Source organism: Nanorana parkeri, unplaced genomic scaffold (assembly GCF_000935625.1).
Source record: "Nanorana parkeri isolate BGI_ZX_2015 unplaced genomic scaffold, ASM93562v1 scaffold43, whole genome shotgun sequence".
Lineage (NCBI taxonomy): Eukaryota > Metazoa > Chordata > Amphibia > Anura > Dicroglossidae > Nanorana > Nanorana parkeri.
The window spans coordinates 875,990-889,469 of record NW_017306311.1 but is presented as its reverse complement, the minus strand read 5'-3'; the positions used below and the strand labels follow the sequence as shown (position 1 = coordinate 889,469).

General features: G+C 37.5%; 1 protein-coding gene across 3 annotated transcripts in view; it reads right to left on the bottom strand.

Moving 5' to 3' along the window:
• Positions 1–3,796: 3,796 nt before the first annotated feature.
• Positions 3,797–13,480, bottom strand: part of RUNX1T1 (RUNX1 translocation partner 1) — a 111,945-nt gene continuing 102,261 nt past the window's right edge. For all 3 annotated transcript variants that reach the window (XM_018572234.1, XM_018572246.1, XM_018572239.1), the window contains exons 10-11: positions 12,937–13,127; positions 3,797–4,620 (exon numbers count right to left, since the gene is read on the bottom strand). In XM_018572234.1, the coding sequence (XP_018427736.1) occupies positions 4,345–4,620; positions 12,937–13,127 (467 nt within the window). In that variant the 3' untranslated portion in view covers positions 3,797–4,344. The remainder of the gene's footprint in view (positions 4,621–12,936; positions 13,128–13,480) is intronic.

Here is a 13,480-nt window from a genome sequence, read left to right as displayed (position 1 = left end):
TCTCACGTAGCCTGCATATAAATGACAAGCAAAAAAGAAAAGTAACTTTTTTTTCTTTAAGTTAATGAGGTCTGCTTTGTTACCAAGAAGTGATATGGTTTGCAGCTGTATGAGCTTTGCTTTTGGTATCCTGTTTTTGTGCCCATTTGGTTTGTCTAGACCAGTTTTGATAGCTACTGGTGCAATATACATGCTGTCAGAGGTAGAGTGAAACTTTTTGCCACTGAGGAGTTTGTAGCAAAATAGGAGCAAAGAAAGAGAAGGAGGAAGAAGAGGAGATAGAGAGTGCTTAGAGTTGGGAGGAGGGGGGGAGTATCTGGTGTTAGTCAGGGTGCCCTGAATTATAGAAATTAGACAAATTGTTACTAACCCATGTTCAACACAGAAAAAACAAGCTGCTCCATTACTGAACAGCTTACAATAATTGACAGATGACTTATAGATGGAACTTACTGTATTTTTTGGGGTTTGACCATTTCTTTCTACCCTAAATGCACAAGAGCTCCAATCGTAAGGGTTATCCAGTGTCATGTACAGACAAGAGTTCACTGATAAATGTGTCTAATCTAGAAATGCATAGCCATTGCCATTTTTTAAGTACAAGACAGCTCATTAAGGTACCTTGGCAATGTCTCTGGGAGTCCCGCAGAAGCAGGTCAAAAAGCAACATTACAGTAGGTTTTGGAATGCGATGATATTGGAAGTGCAATATAGCAGTGTTGCACTTAAAAGCACCATAGCAATGAATGTAGGAGGACCAGTGCAAGGGTTATGATCTTTACTCTTATGGTAGAAGGGTTGCCAGAGACAGCACAGAGCCAGCCAAACATTATTTTCCTGATAGTAGCATATTCTTGTGTATAATAAAGGTCGAGGACTGTCTCCCTGCCTGTCAGTGTAAACTCTGTGCCTATACACCCAAAACCAAACTGCTAGCAGTGTAAAAAGACAGTTTTTCCTTCTTTTTTGTGGCTAAGTCCAATCTTGTAAGGGTTATACCAAGGTGAGGTAAGATGGAGGTAGAGCAAGGCAGTTGGCCTAGCAAGGGCAGGAAGTATAAATCCAGCCTTGAGTATAATAATGTGATGTCAAAGGGCATTACAATAGTATGGAAATGCATTTAGAGAAGCAACACCATAGTTATGGTTCCAGGAACACTATGGCAGCTTCATATTAAATGTAATGCAACTTTATTATGCTGATACAATTTGAAGCACCACAGAAACTGGGAAAATTCTGGATTTCAAATGAGATGAAGAAAAACATTTTTATATGTTATGGTAATAAGAAAGCTACGGTCCTGGCAATAAGCACTATTGCAAGACATATTGGCTTGCTATGGTAATGCATCTCAGAGCCCTAGGACGTCAAACTTGGGTTTACCATGACACAAAAGTGATTTCTAGGGTCTACAGTATTGTGCATTACACATTTTGTAGCTTTCTATGGATACTTGACTGATCAGGGGTTTTAAACCTTAATAGCTGTCACTGTATGCCCTTTCATTTTTATTTTATGACCTATAGTATTGACTAAATTGATTACAATTTGTGAGGAAAATAATATATGGTAATAAATAAATTCTGAATTCCAGCATGACATCCTGGAATACATGTAATAAAGCACCTCTCTTACATTTTGCAGAGTAGTCATTATGCCCCATACACTCTTCTGCCTAACACTCATTTTGGCTGAGATTGAAGCAAAATGCAAATATCTCCACTGTTGCTGGGAAAAGATTAAATAGGCCGGGAGGTGGGAAGGGGTTATGGTGGTAACACTGTATTTTCTACTTCGCCCAGGAGTCTGTTACTATGTTATTGAGTAAAGGTATGACGTGAAAGTACAAACCAGGCCACAATTTGATTTACAGTGTGACTGTTACTATTTGGCTTTGCTCTTTGGAGAAATAAAGTTTAGCCTTAAAGTAGATCTAAACCTTAACTGGATGACCTTCAGGTTTCAAAAGCACTGTGCATTACACAATATTGATGTATTTTATTTATTAAAATACTGTTTTCATTTTTTTCATCATTTTTTTAAATCTTAGTGGTGATCTCCTCCACCTTCTTTTAGCCATTCCTGTCTACATGCACTCGTTCCAACATCACCTAGACATCATTGGTTTGGCTTGGTTTCCTTATAGTGACAACTGCACCCCATGCCAGCGCATTGTGTGCAAGGCCGCTTGTATCCTCCATCTGGAGCGCATGTGGCAGGGTGATAATGCCAAAGCACAGTTGGGAAACAGTTGTCACCCCATAACAGGAACTGCCTGAACAAGGACCTTCATGTCAGGATCACCAGGTATTCTTTTAAAGAGAGCTACATATTAAATAAACATTAAAAAACAACTAAAATTGCATTAACACGTTAAAGCTTATATAAACTTTGAGTGACTGAGGTTTAGATCTGCTTTAGGCTTACTTTAAATATTTTCCTGTCTAAGCTTAAATAATGATGATTATCTGTAAATTCTTGTCTGGACACTGGACAACAAATGGGTCAATAAATTTACACTAAACCTTATTTGACAAGTTTTATCGTCTGATCTTTTGGAATATTAGTATGGGTACTTAAAAAAAAAAAAAAATATTTTGGTCCTTAAGATCAGTCTTTGGCTGACTTCCCTTTATGCAGAATACTGTATGACCTGACATTCAGCAGTTAAAGCAGTCAATCTACACCTCAGCATTTGGAAATCTAATTTGTCATCATAAAAATTAGAAACAATGTCTTACAGCAATACACATGCACTGCCTTTTTAACATTTAGGTGACATTTTGTTTTTGCTTTTTTTTTTTGTAAAAAAAAATCCCTATTTGTGAATCTTAAAAGAATGCAAAAACTAGAAAAAAAAATGAAAAAATACAAAATCCACTATGGTTTTATGCAAACAACAGATCGTTGATGTGGTTCTAGAGTATTTAAAAAGGAGATTGCCAAAATAATGCATGCCTAGGGAATCATTATGACAGTGCAAAAATACATTTATGTACATCCCTCCTACAAAAACACTGATAGGTTAGCATTCCGTGAAGCATGCTAGTTTTAGGACATAAAAAAATCATATAACAGAGTGAATTAGCAGCTCCGGTAGATAGCGTAAAATTTTCCTTTTTCTGAAGATGAAATCAAAAGGGCTGTTTGTAACTACTAGAGAAGTATCACTTACATATACAGTTATAAAAGCAGCATAGAAAGAGACAGTTTTATCTCACCAGCTAAGAATAAAGAGATTAAATGTGGGCATGGTTAAAACTACAATGCATATTCACATTTGTCCATCACATTTACAAGAAAAAACACCATTGGGGAACCTCACAGGACAGGGGTGTTTTAAACACCGAGAGAACTACTAGTTTTCTTTTAAAGTGAAAGAGTATGGGATGAAAAAATCTTTTTTTTCTTTTTTCTTTTTTTTTTTGAAATGCGGGCTGGAGCTGAAGCCACTATGTATACATATTTTTTTAATTGTTTTGTTGCTTTGATTAAAAAAAATATTAGAATAGACCCGATTGTCTCTGTGGAACTTTGCAAAAGTGATTAAACTTTGAAAAGTTTTTTTTTTGTTTATTTTTTTTTGGGGCAACTGCTTGGTGTCATGATTGCCAGCTTGCTACTTAATGATACGATGAGACCGTCCCTTAATAAAGGAAGCCTTTCCATGATGGTATTTCGCTGCTGCTGTAATCACACAACCCACTGCAAATCATCTTATGTATTGTTGACCTGAATATTATTGTACTTAAGAAGAACATGTGCGTTCCCTTCCAATCTGTTGCACATATGCAGGTTTTTGTAGCGGGTCTTCAAATATCAGTCCGTTTCCCGTGGACGCCATTCGTTATCTTGTTAAATGTCTACTGCTGTTTCTGACTCTCATGCCCTTAAGGAGGTTTTGTCACCGTTTCCTTTTTCCTTCATCGCTAGATAGAACAATGTGATTTTGTTTTTCACGTTAGCATTTTTCATTTTTTTTGCTCTCAACAGCAGTTAGCAATCTCTTGGTTCGCTGTTTGGTAAAGCATCTGTTAATGAGGTCATCTAGTTTAAAATCCCAGCTACTGAAAAATATCAGGGAGGAGGTCAATTTTAACATTGTTATATTTTGTACTCTCAGTCTTCTAATGAAAAGATATCTTTGATTTCGGTAAGAAGTTATTGTGACCCGTTACTGGCCTTCACGTTTTTTTTATTACTACCTCAAGGTAAAAGTAGTTCATTGTTATTGTATCACTGAATTAGGATAGTTCACCTTTACATCTTTGAATATCTGAGTATGAGGACTTGGTTTCATTGAGTTTTTAAAGTTTTCAAAGAATTCAGTTTATCAGTATTTTTTTAACGGGCAGCTGTCTCTATGGTGGATGGTGTACCAGGAGTGGTAGACCGTGGCGTGGCTGCTGGTGGTGTGTCGATGGGGCTTCCTGTGCCACTACTGGGTGTAACCGATGAACTGACTGCTGGTGTCTCCCCCTGCTGTTGGGCTTGAAGAGTCTGTCCACAGATGTGATGGTGTTTCTCCCAGTCTTTGTGCTGACAAAAAGATCCGCAATACCGGGCGGTGTTGCAGCCGCTGCAAGTTTCACTCGCCTTCCGTCCGCAGTTCCAGCAACTCTGAAGAATAGAAAACAAGCAAAAATTCAGTTAGAATATTGTTACGGCTTAACTATATTCATTGCCTCAAAGAGTAACATTAAACCAACTGTAAATTATAAGCACAGGTGGAAAAAGTACAAAATGTGTTCTGAACACATGGTGAGACATTTGTGCAAATCCACTGAATTTGCCTTATTATAGTGAAATTGCAAAATGCTATGTAAACAATCTGCTCTGGTTTTTCAGCAGCAGATGACACAAAATGCTACCAGCAAAGGCATGTTCATGTTCAGAGGAAGAAAAAAAAACATCACTGCAAGTTGTTTTTTTCTTCTTTCAAGTGACTTAGTTTCAGGTCTATAAAATACATTTAAAATGTTATCATCTTTCAATCATCTCCCTAACTTCACTTAAAGTTTTCAAAGAGGATATGATAAAAGTAACGAGAAATGAAAGATGGAAAAGCATTGCTCTACTCTTTGTGTGAGGATGCACTTCATTGGAAAAAGATGAATCTTAGATGGGTTCCTTTGGTTCTAAGGGTCACTACTATCTGTCAGGAACATTTTATTATCATAAATGTAGTTGAGGTCTGAGAATAAAAAAAAAAGAATGTTTGGATGTCCACAAAAGGCTAGTTAAGGAATTCCAAAAGCATAAAGACCTAATTCTGATATAAAATTCCTTTGAATCCATTTAGAGCCTATTTTATTCTACCAAGAATTTATAATAATATAAATATTTAAAGGAGAACTCCAGGTTTCAGAAAAAATAACCCTTTCAGTGGGGTTACCCCCACACTGCAAGGGTTAACTAAACATTTTCCCCTAGGGGCTCAAATAAAGGAGAAATAATCACCCAATTTTTTTACATTAACAAATCAACATTTGAATATCAGATGCAAATTTCAGCATGGCTGTGCTGAAATAAAGGAGTTTAATTTTTATAATGAAAGGATACTTCAAATCTTAGAAAATTCTAGACATTTAAAAAATGGCAAGACATGAATATAATTTGATTTCCTTAAATAGAGCATCTGTATGTGCCTATAAAACTGTAGTATATTCAGACTTTCGAAAGTACTGGAAAGTTGGCCATGTGAAAATATGGGATCTGTCCAAAACGTACTGGCTCCATCAGATTAAAATCATATGTGGCTCCACTCAAAAGCATGGAATATACAGAATCAACCAGATAATTACAAATGCATGTGCAGGAATTTTTTTTATTTTCTTAAATTGTTCCCATCTTTAAAAAACACTTCAAAATATCTCAGGAAAGAAAAAAAAGTTTCCAAACACAGAAACAGATGTTTTTTGGTAGTTAAACGTTCAGGTTGTAGACTGGATGTCTGGCATCACCTGGTTTTAATTCAATCCTTCTGGTTCCAGGTTTGCGTTGTCTAAACTTAGCTGTGTTTCGGAGATGTCAAAACCTATTACTACACACTACAAATGGATTCAGGATATGTTTACTTTTACTACAGTGTAGTGTTTAAGATGACAAAGACACAACAATGGGCCTTTCTATTGACTTACTGGAAAGATTATAGTATAGAACTGGTACTTCTGCAAAAATATTTTATACTAGAGATATGTGTAAAAGAACATAATCTCTGTCAACAAAATAATGTTATATTTAAATGTGGAACTTTATATTTAAATGGTACTATATATTCAAAAGTAACTAGTCTTTTTATATTGTAAGCTCTCATGGGCAGGGCCCTCCTAACCATCTTGTCTTGAATTGCATTGTTTCTGTAATGTCCTCCTTATATTGTAGAGGGCTGCACAAACTGTTGGCACTATATAAATCCTGTATAATAATAATAACTAGATGATAAAGTGTTTGTGTTATTTATTAACAGTGACCAGGTCATTTCTCTGCTTCAACCTTTATTGTAAGCCTTAAAGACATTAGGTGTGACTCGGACATGTATGTACAAACCACCAATTTTTTTTAGCAGTTTAGAAAATAGTACTTGTTTCATGTGCTTGAGTATGTCTAACGCCTTCAGAACCTCAGTTTAGGTGAGGCATAGTCAGCAAACATTTCCTCAACGGTGCCTAGAGACATATAGACGGTCAAACATTGTGTATTCGTTTTCTGTGCCCAAATACCAGTGCTGGTAGTGTTCAGCGAGTGCTTTTTGGTGCCAAGCAAAAGACAAAAATAAACAATTCTGCATTCTTCTATATGTTCTAACACCTATCCTTAACCAAATCCTTAGACTTTTCATAACACTTAGGCTGGGTTCACACCTGGGCGTACGGAATACGGCACCGCTTCCACGCCCCCCGCAATCGGACGCGTGGCACAACTTTGCCAGCGTTGCGTTCCACTGCAAACGCAAAAAATAGAGCAAGCCCTATTTTTTGCGTTTGCAGTGGAACGCAATGCTGGCAAAGTCTTTCCACTCTTTGGATCGCACTGCGGGCGGGGGGCGTGGAAGCGGTGCCATTAAATTCAATGCACGCGCTTTCGGTGTGAACAAGGCCTAAAACAAACCTAAAACTTAACCTGAAACTTAGCTCCCTAAAACCAAAACATAATCTTGACTGCTGAAATACTTCATTTACTTAGTCCTATGCTGAATGAAAGTGAAAATGTGAAACATACAGACACAATATGACTTCCTTATATTACCAACATTTCTGTACATGGAGGTGAAGGAGATGGATCCTCGCTGCTATACTCATCCTAAGTCAAATGTGATAAGGCCTTAGTAAACAGGAGAAGCCCTGTGAATCTAGATGGCAGACCTTGCTAAGAGGAAAGTTGGCATGGGACCTATTATTTCTCACTCAGGTTCCACCCAACTCTCACTTTACTTCTTGCTAGGTATAGAAAGGGCACAGTTAACTCTTGCCAGAGGTTAAAAGTAGGAAAAATAATTTCTACTAAATCAAAATGATCATAATTAAATTGTGGTTTGAGCCCCAAAAACACACAGTTGTAATCATGAGACTCATTTTATGTGTTTTCAGTTTGTGAGGAGTAGAGTATTTATGTCACAGAATAAAGATCCAATTGAATGTGTACAACTACGTTCATCACTATTTGACTTGTTAACATCAAGAAGCCATGCCAATTAAGTGCCGGTTGTGTTTGATTCCTGCAATGGAGTGGTTTGCTTCCATTTCGACTCTCTTCCTGAGAAACTTTCAGATGTTGCAAATCAGTTCCTTTTGTCTTTGGGAACTCATCTGCTGTGCATTAAAATGAAACTCTGGGCATCCAGTGATCCAACTAGGGGCTTTCATCCTTAAAGAAATCTGCAACAAATTACATTCTAGCTCTATTAAGTCTCAGCAACACTTTGGCGCTGGAGCTGTGTGTCAGTTAATTCCTTGTACAGTTTTCCAAATGGAGTTTATAACCTATCCTTGTATGCCTAAAATAACAAAACAAGATAATCTGAGATTGAAGTGGTGCACAGTAGCTGATGGCTTTGCAGTATATGTGGTTGTAGAAAATACTTGATCACTGAGTGGGAATAATAAGTTGAAATGGTGTAATGATGCAAGGTGATGGCTGCGGCCTTGGGTAAGTTTGGTAATAATTTGATTTTTGTTTGGTCTACATTTGCATGGATTTTCTCTAGCAATCCAAAAACGTACTGACCAAATACATAGGAGTGTCTCTTGTTTTTTTATTTTGGTAGGGCTTAATAACATTAGATTTAATAGACCGTGATTGTATTTGTAAACAATAAAGCCCCAACTACACAAATTAAAGAAAGAAAGAGATCCAAAATGTATAAAATCAGCCATACTCAAGCTATAGTGATCATACATTAGGTGGCGATCTAGCCAAAAAGCCAAAATCTTCCCCTGCCAATGAACTGTAATACTTCTGTGGAAATGCTCTCATTAGGGATGAGTATTCTACTGGGGAAACATTTCCAAGATGCTTCCATAGACTGCAGCTTTCTGATAACATCAGCAACAGATGGTGGGGCACCATGATACATTGGCAAGGGTTTAACGTCTCTGAAGATCAAAATTATGAATGCCCTTGGAGTCAGCAATATTGATACATTGCTGAAAGTGGAACTTAACCCATATCTTTAAAATAACAACCAAAACACCTTTAGAAATGTTTAGTAATTACATTCTACAAACATATACTTCTAGATAATTGCCAGCTTTTTATTCTTTGCATATCTTATTTCTCCCCCAGTCTTCTGACAGTGGCCATGTTTACTAAGGGCAGATTACTAGCTCTCTTTTCACTTCCTGGCTTTCTGGCACATGTGACTAGACATGTGACTAGGACATGTGACCATGCTCATCATCCCAGGGTTGGAAAAGGCCTTTCCCTGAGATCTCGTGAGATTACAGATGAGATTTACCAGCAATGCTCTGCTGATGACAAGGCAATCCCAGTGTGGATTGCTTTGGCAAACTGAAGTCGTTTTGCCCTTTCAAAGCATGAAGGGAATGCTCTGCAAGTGTAAGTATTTCATAATCACAGTATTGTACACTTGACATGTCTATGTTATTATTAATCATCATACATAGAGGGATACATTGGTAGAATTTGATTTTTGAGTGTAAAGGTCCACTTTAGCCAACGCTACTTATATCCTGTATTCTTCAAGGAACAGATTTTAGTGTGGACTTACAAATTAAGGTGTCAACACATGGCAAGATTTTGGTCTAGTAAACTAGTATTCCATTATCGGGAGCTGTAAAAGGTCACATTAATTGCCAAAAAAGAGTGAGCAAGGAAGGCTGCATCAAGCCGCATCTTTACCTAACCACGCTATGCATCTATTATGTCAATAAAAGTGAATAAGATAGAATGTGATATGTGTGAGCAATAATCAGATTAAAGTATCCTTGTTTAGCTTATTGGGGTTGATTTACTAAAGGCAAATAGGCTGTTCACTTTGCAAGGAAATCTTCCCTTAGCTCAGTGAATGAGGTGAAGCTCTGCTGACTTCAATCATCCAATCATGTGCATGCAAAAATAATGTTTTTTTATTTCCCATGCTCATGATTGCGTATTCATTGCAAAGCTTATTGTCACCACATGTACTAGTCTAAGGGAAATTTTCTATACAAAATGCAAATTCCCTTGCACACTGAATGGCCTATTTGTAGTTTAGTAAATTAAACCCTTTGGCTTCTTACTTATGTGAATTGAGGAATGAACAGATACCTTTTCTTTCAATTATCTCACAGTTATTATTATTATTAATACATAGTATTTATATAGCGCCAACAGTTTGCGCAGCACTTTACAATATAAGGAAGACATTACAGTTACAATACAATTCAAGACAAGATGGTAAGGAGGGCCCTGCCCCTGAGGGCTTACAATCTAAAAGAGGAGGGGGAAATGATACATGAGGTAGCTGTGGTAGTGTGGGTAAGAGAGTTACATTTACAGTTACATTTATGACAAAATCTTACAGCGTTAAAAACAAGTTGTCAAGTCTGTTTGGTGTCGGTCACACAATACAATATAATGCTAGCCAAATGCAGTGTTTTCAGGCTCCGTACTGAAAACACCTACACAGAACTGGCTTTTGGAATAAAGCTGCATCATATAAAAAATAACAAAACACATTTCTTATTAGTTTTATGCGTGTTTTATGCATGAGCTGAAAGAACAAAGACGCATGCAAAAACATGCAGGTACACAGACAAAGATGAAAGGAAGAATCAACTTATACATAGCCAGCATGTCTATTATGTACAAGTAATGTGTTATGGATTACAATAATTACAGGCAGCGTCTGCAGCCAGAGAGAGGGGCATGATGATTATCTCTTATCCTGCCTGTTTATTTTGCTTGAAAAAAAAATAACAGACCACCAAATTGTAGAAAACCAGGGTCAGAATAGTAATGAGGAGGTCATTCACTAAACACAGAAGTAGCTTGTTCATATTGTTATCATTGAAAAATACAAATTGCTATTTGCACAAGACTTCTTTAAGTTCCGTCAGATTCTCAGAGGACCCAATGCACAAAAAATTATATTTGTAAACTCCCCTACACAAAGGTGTGATGTGAAAAAGAACATAAATGTATTTTTTTTAGCATTTGGTGTGTATTGGATTTTGATCATAACACCTCTGTCTATCATTGGAATCATCAAACACAAAGAATAAAGCTGTTGACACTTAGGCAGTTTGCTTTGCCCAATATTTCTTGACTTTAGGCAATCACATCTTCAGTAGATTTGGTTATTTACATGGTGACCAGATGTGACAAAAATGGGGAGAAGTAATCAAAAATTCAAAAGGGAGAATTTAGTTACTGTTGTATGATGTTTAACTACAATGGGGTTGAATCACTAAGGGCAAATAGGCTACGTTATAAGGGATGTGATATTTGGGGAATTTAGCACACATGGTGAGCGATTAAGGGCCAGTCACAAAGCCGTTTAAACAGAAAAAGGACAGTCTTTTACTTCTTTTGTAACAGAACAATGACTTTCTTCAGTAACAACATAAGGTTTGCTTGTCTTTCAACAATAGACAATATGACAGTGTCTCACCGACTCAAGGTTGTCACATATACTCCACGTGTCCTAGTCCCAGGACTTTTAGGGTTTTTCATCAGCAAGACTCCTCAGAAGTACACTTTACCCTTTAGCAGCTTTCCACACATCTCGTGTGACTCCTCCTTATATCCCTTGTGTGTCACTGGCTCACTAAGCCTCCTTGGCTGTCTCCCAGGTGCCTCCAGCACACACAGCCACCTGGCTCCACTCTGACTTCTGAGTGGTGAACTCCTGACTCCTGAACAGGTCTGTTCCTCTTCCCAGCATTAGCCAGCACCCTTTCCAAGAGGGCTGTGCTGGCCTAGGTGCTGGCCACTACTAAACAATGGACCCAGGAATGGAGATTTCATCCCTCCCAATTCTCTTTGAAATCTCCCAGTTCCAGGATCCCATGCCAAATCCAGGAAACCTGGGGAGAACTGCAAAGCCAATACTTTCCCAGCAAAAGAATTTGCTTCTTGGAACTGCTCAGCCCCTCTGGCTAAGAGTCCTGGGCAGCTACAACACCCGGTTCTACCAAGGGATTGCCACACAATACCACAGGGAATTTTCACTTTGCAAGGAAAATTTAGTCTTCGCTTAGTGAATGAGGTGAAAATTGACTTTACAAAGAATACCCAATCATGTGCGAAGAAAATAAAAACACAGCATTTTTATTTACACATGATTGTATAATAGAAGTCAGCAGAGCATCTGCTCTTTCACTAAGCTAGGTGCAAATTAATTTAGCAACAGCCTTTAGGAAATCAACCCTAAAGTCTTAATGCTTCTTATACTTTTCTTTAAGCAGACAGTCTAACAGGCCAGACCCATCCTTTAAATCCCTCCCTGAAATACCACAATGGGGAAGGACACCTCTGCCCAACCACAATATTGTGCAACGGATAATAGAAGAGATACAATTTATATTTGAATTCCTATTTTCTATCTGTTTGAATACTTGTTAGCTTTAACAATCAGTGGCCGCCTATACACAGGCCAATGAATATGGGATAAGGCCTTAAATTGCCTTTCTCTAATAGCTTTTATCTAATCCCCTAATAGTGGAATTCGGTGAGTTAATAAATGGAATACACAAAAACACATACTCCCATTATGTTTATGTAAAATACAAAAAATAAATAAAATATAATGGGGTTGATGTACTAAATGAGTACAGCACGCTCACTTTGCTGAGTGAACGTTCACTTTGCATAGATCAGCCAATCACACGCAAATCATTTTTTTTAATGTTTTTTTTTTGCTTGTACATGATTACATGAACTTTACCTCATTCACTAAGATAAGTGACAACTCACTTTTCAGAGGTAACATGCTCTTCTTTCACTAATTAGGAAAATCAATCCAAAGACATGCTGGAAGGTTAATTGGCTCCTGTCTAAATTGGCCCTCGTATGTACTCATGTGAGATAGGGACCTTGAATTGTAAGCTCCTTTAGGGCAGGGACTGATGTGAATGTGCAACTATGTAAAGCGCTGCATAAAAGTTTAGGCGCTATATACATACCAGAAATAAATAATGATAAAAATAAATATATGTTAATCACTTTGACTTCCAATCATGTTGTGTTTAACCACCTCCGGGCCGGCCGTAGTAAAAAAAACGCCGGCAGGAGCTCTCTAGATCTGAGCGGGCGTCTTTAGACGTCCGCTCAGACATGCCCCCTCGAGCGCGCCGCTGGGCGCGCGCGAGCGGGAAATGACCGCATGAGTTTTATTATAACTCCAAGATGCAATTCACGGTTTGATTCCTGCTATTTAATATTTGCACCCAATAAATAATTAAGCACACATATCTAAATTTGAGAACGTCTTACCTCACTTGAGTCTTCCTGCTGATTAATAACAGACAGCGCATCCTCTGCAGCTTGCCTCTTTGCTTCTGCCACTGTTCTTTCCATTTTTGCTCGTTCTGTAGTAATCATTTCATGGGCTTTTCTTTCTGCTTCAGACACTGCTTTCTGTAATTCTGTCATAGCCTGTCTTTTCACCTCGTTTACTGCTTCTTCTGTAAAATAAAAAAAAAATACAAGATTTTTGAAGATATGCACATTGTGATTGGGATCCAGAAAAAAAAGTGGAAAAAAGAAAGAACCTTATCTTGGCTATTTATGTGTATTGAGCGGTAATAGTGAAAGCCTGTCTGCTTCTCGACACTTGTAAAGGTAATTTCCCCCTCGAGGACAGTTTACAACAATAAACTAAAAGAAAGCTAACAATGGATTAAATGTGAGTTTCTTTATATTTCCTTTTTCAAAAATGACAAGGTCCTTTCTGTAAAATATACCTCTTACAAATTCATACATAATAAAATATGAGATATTTTTATTGTGGCTTTAGCCTATACATAGTGGGACCTTT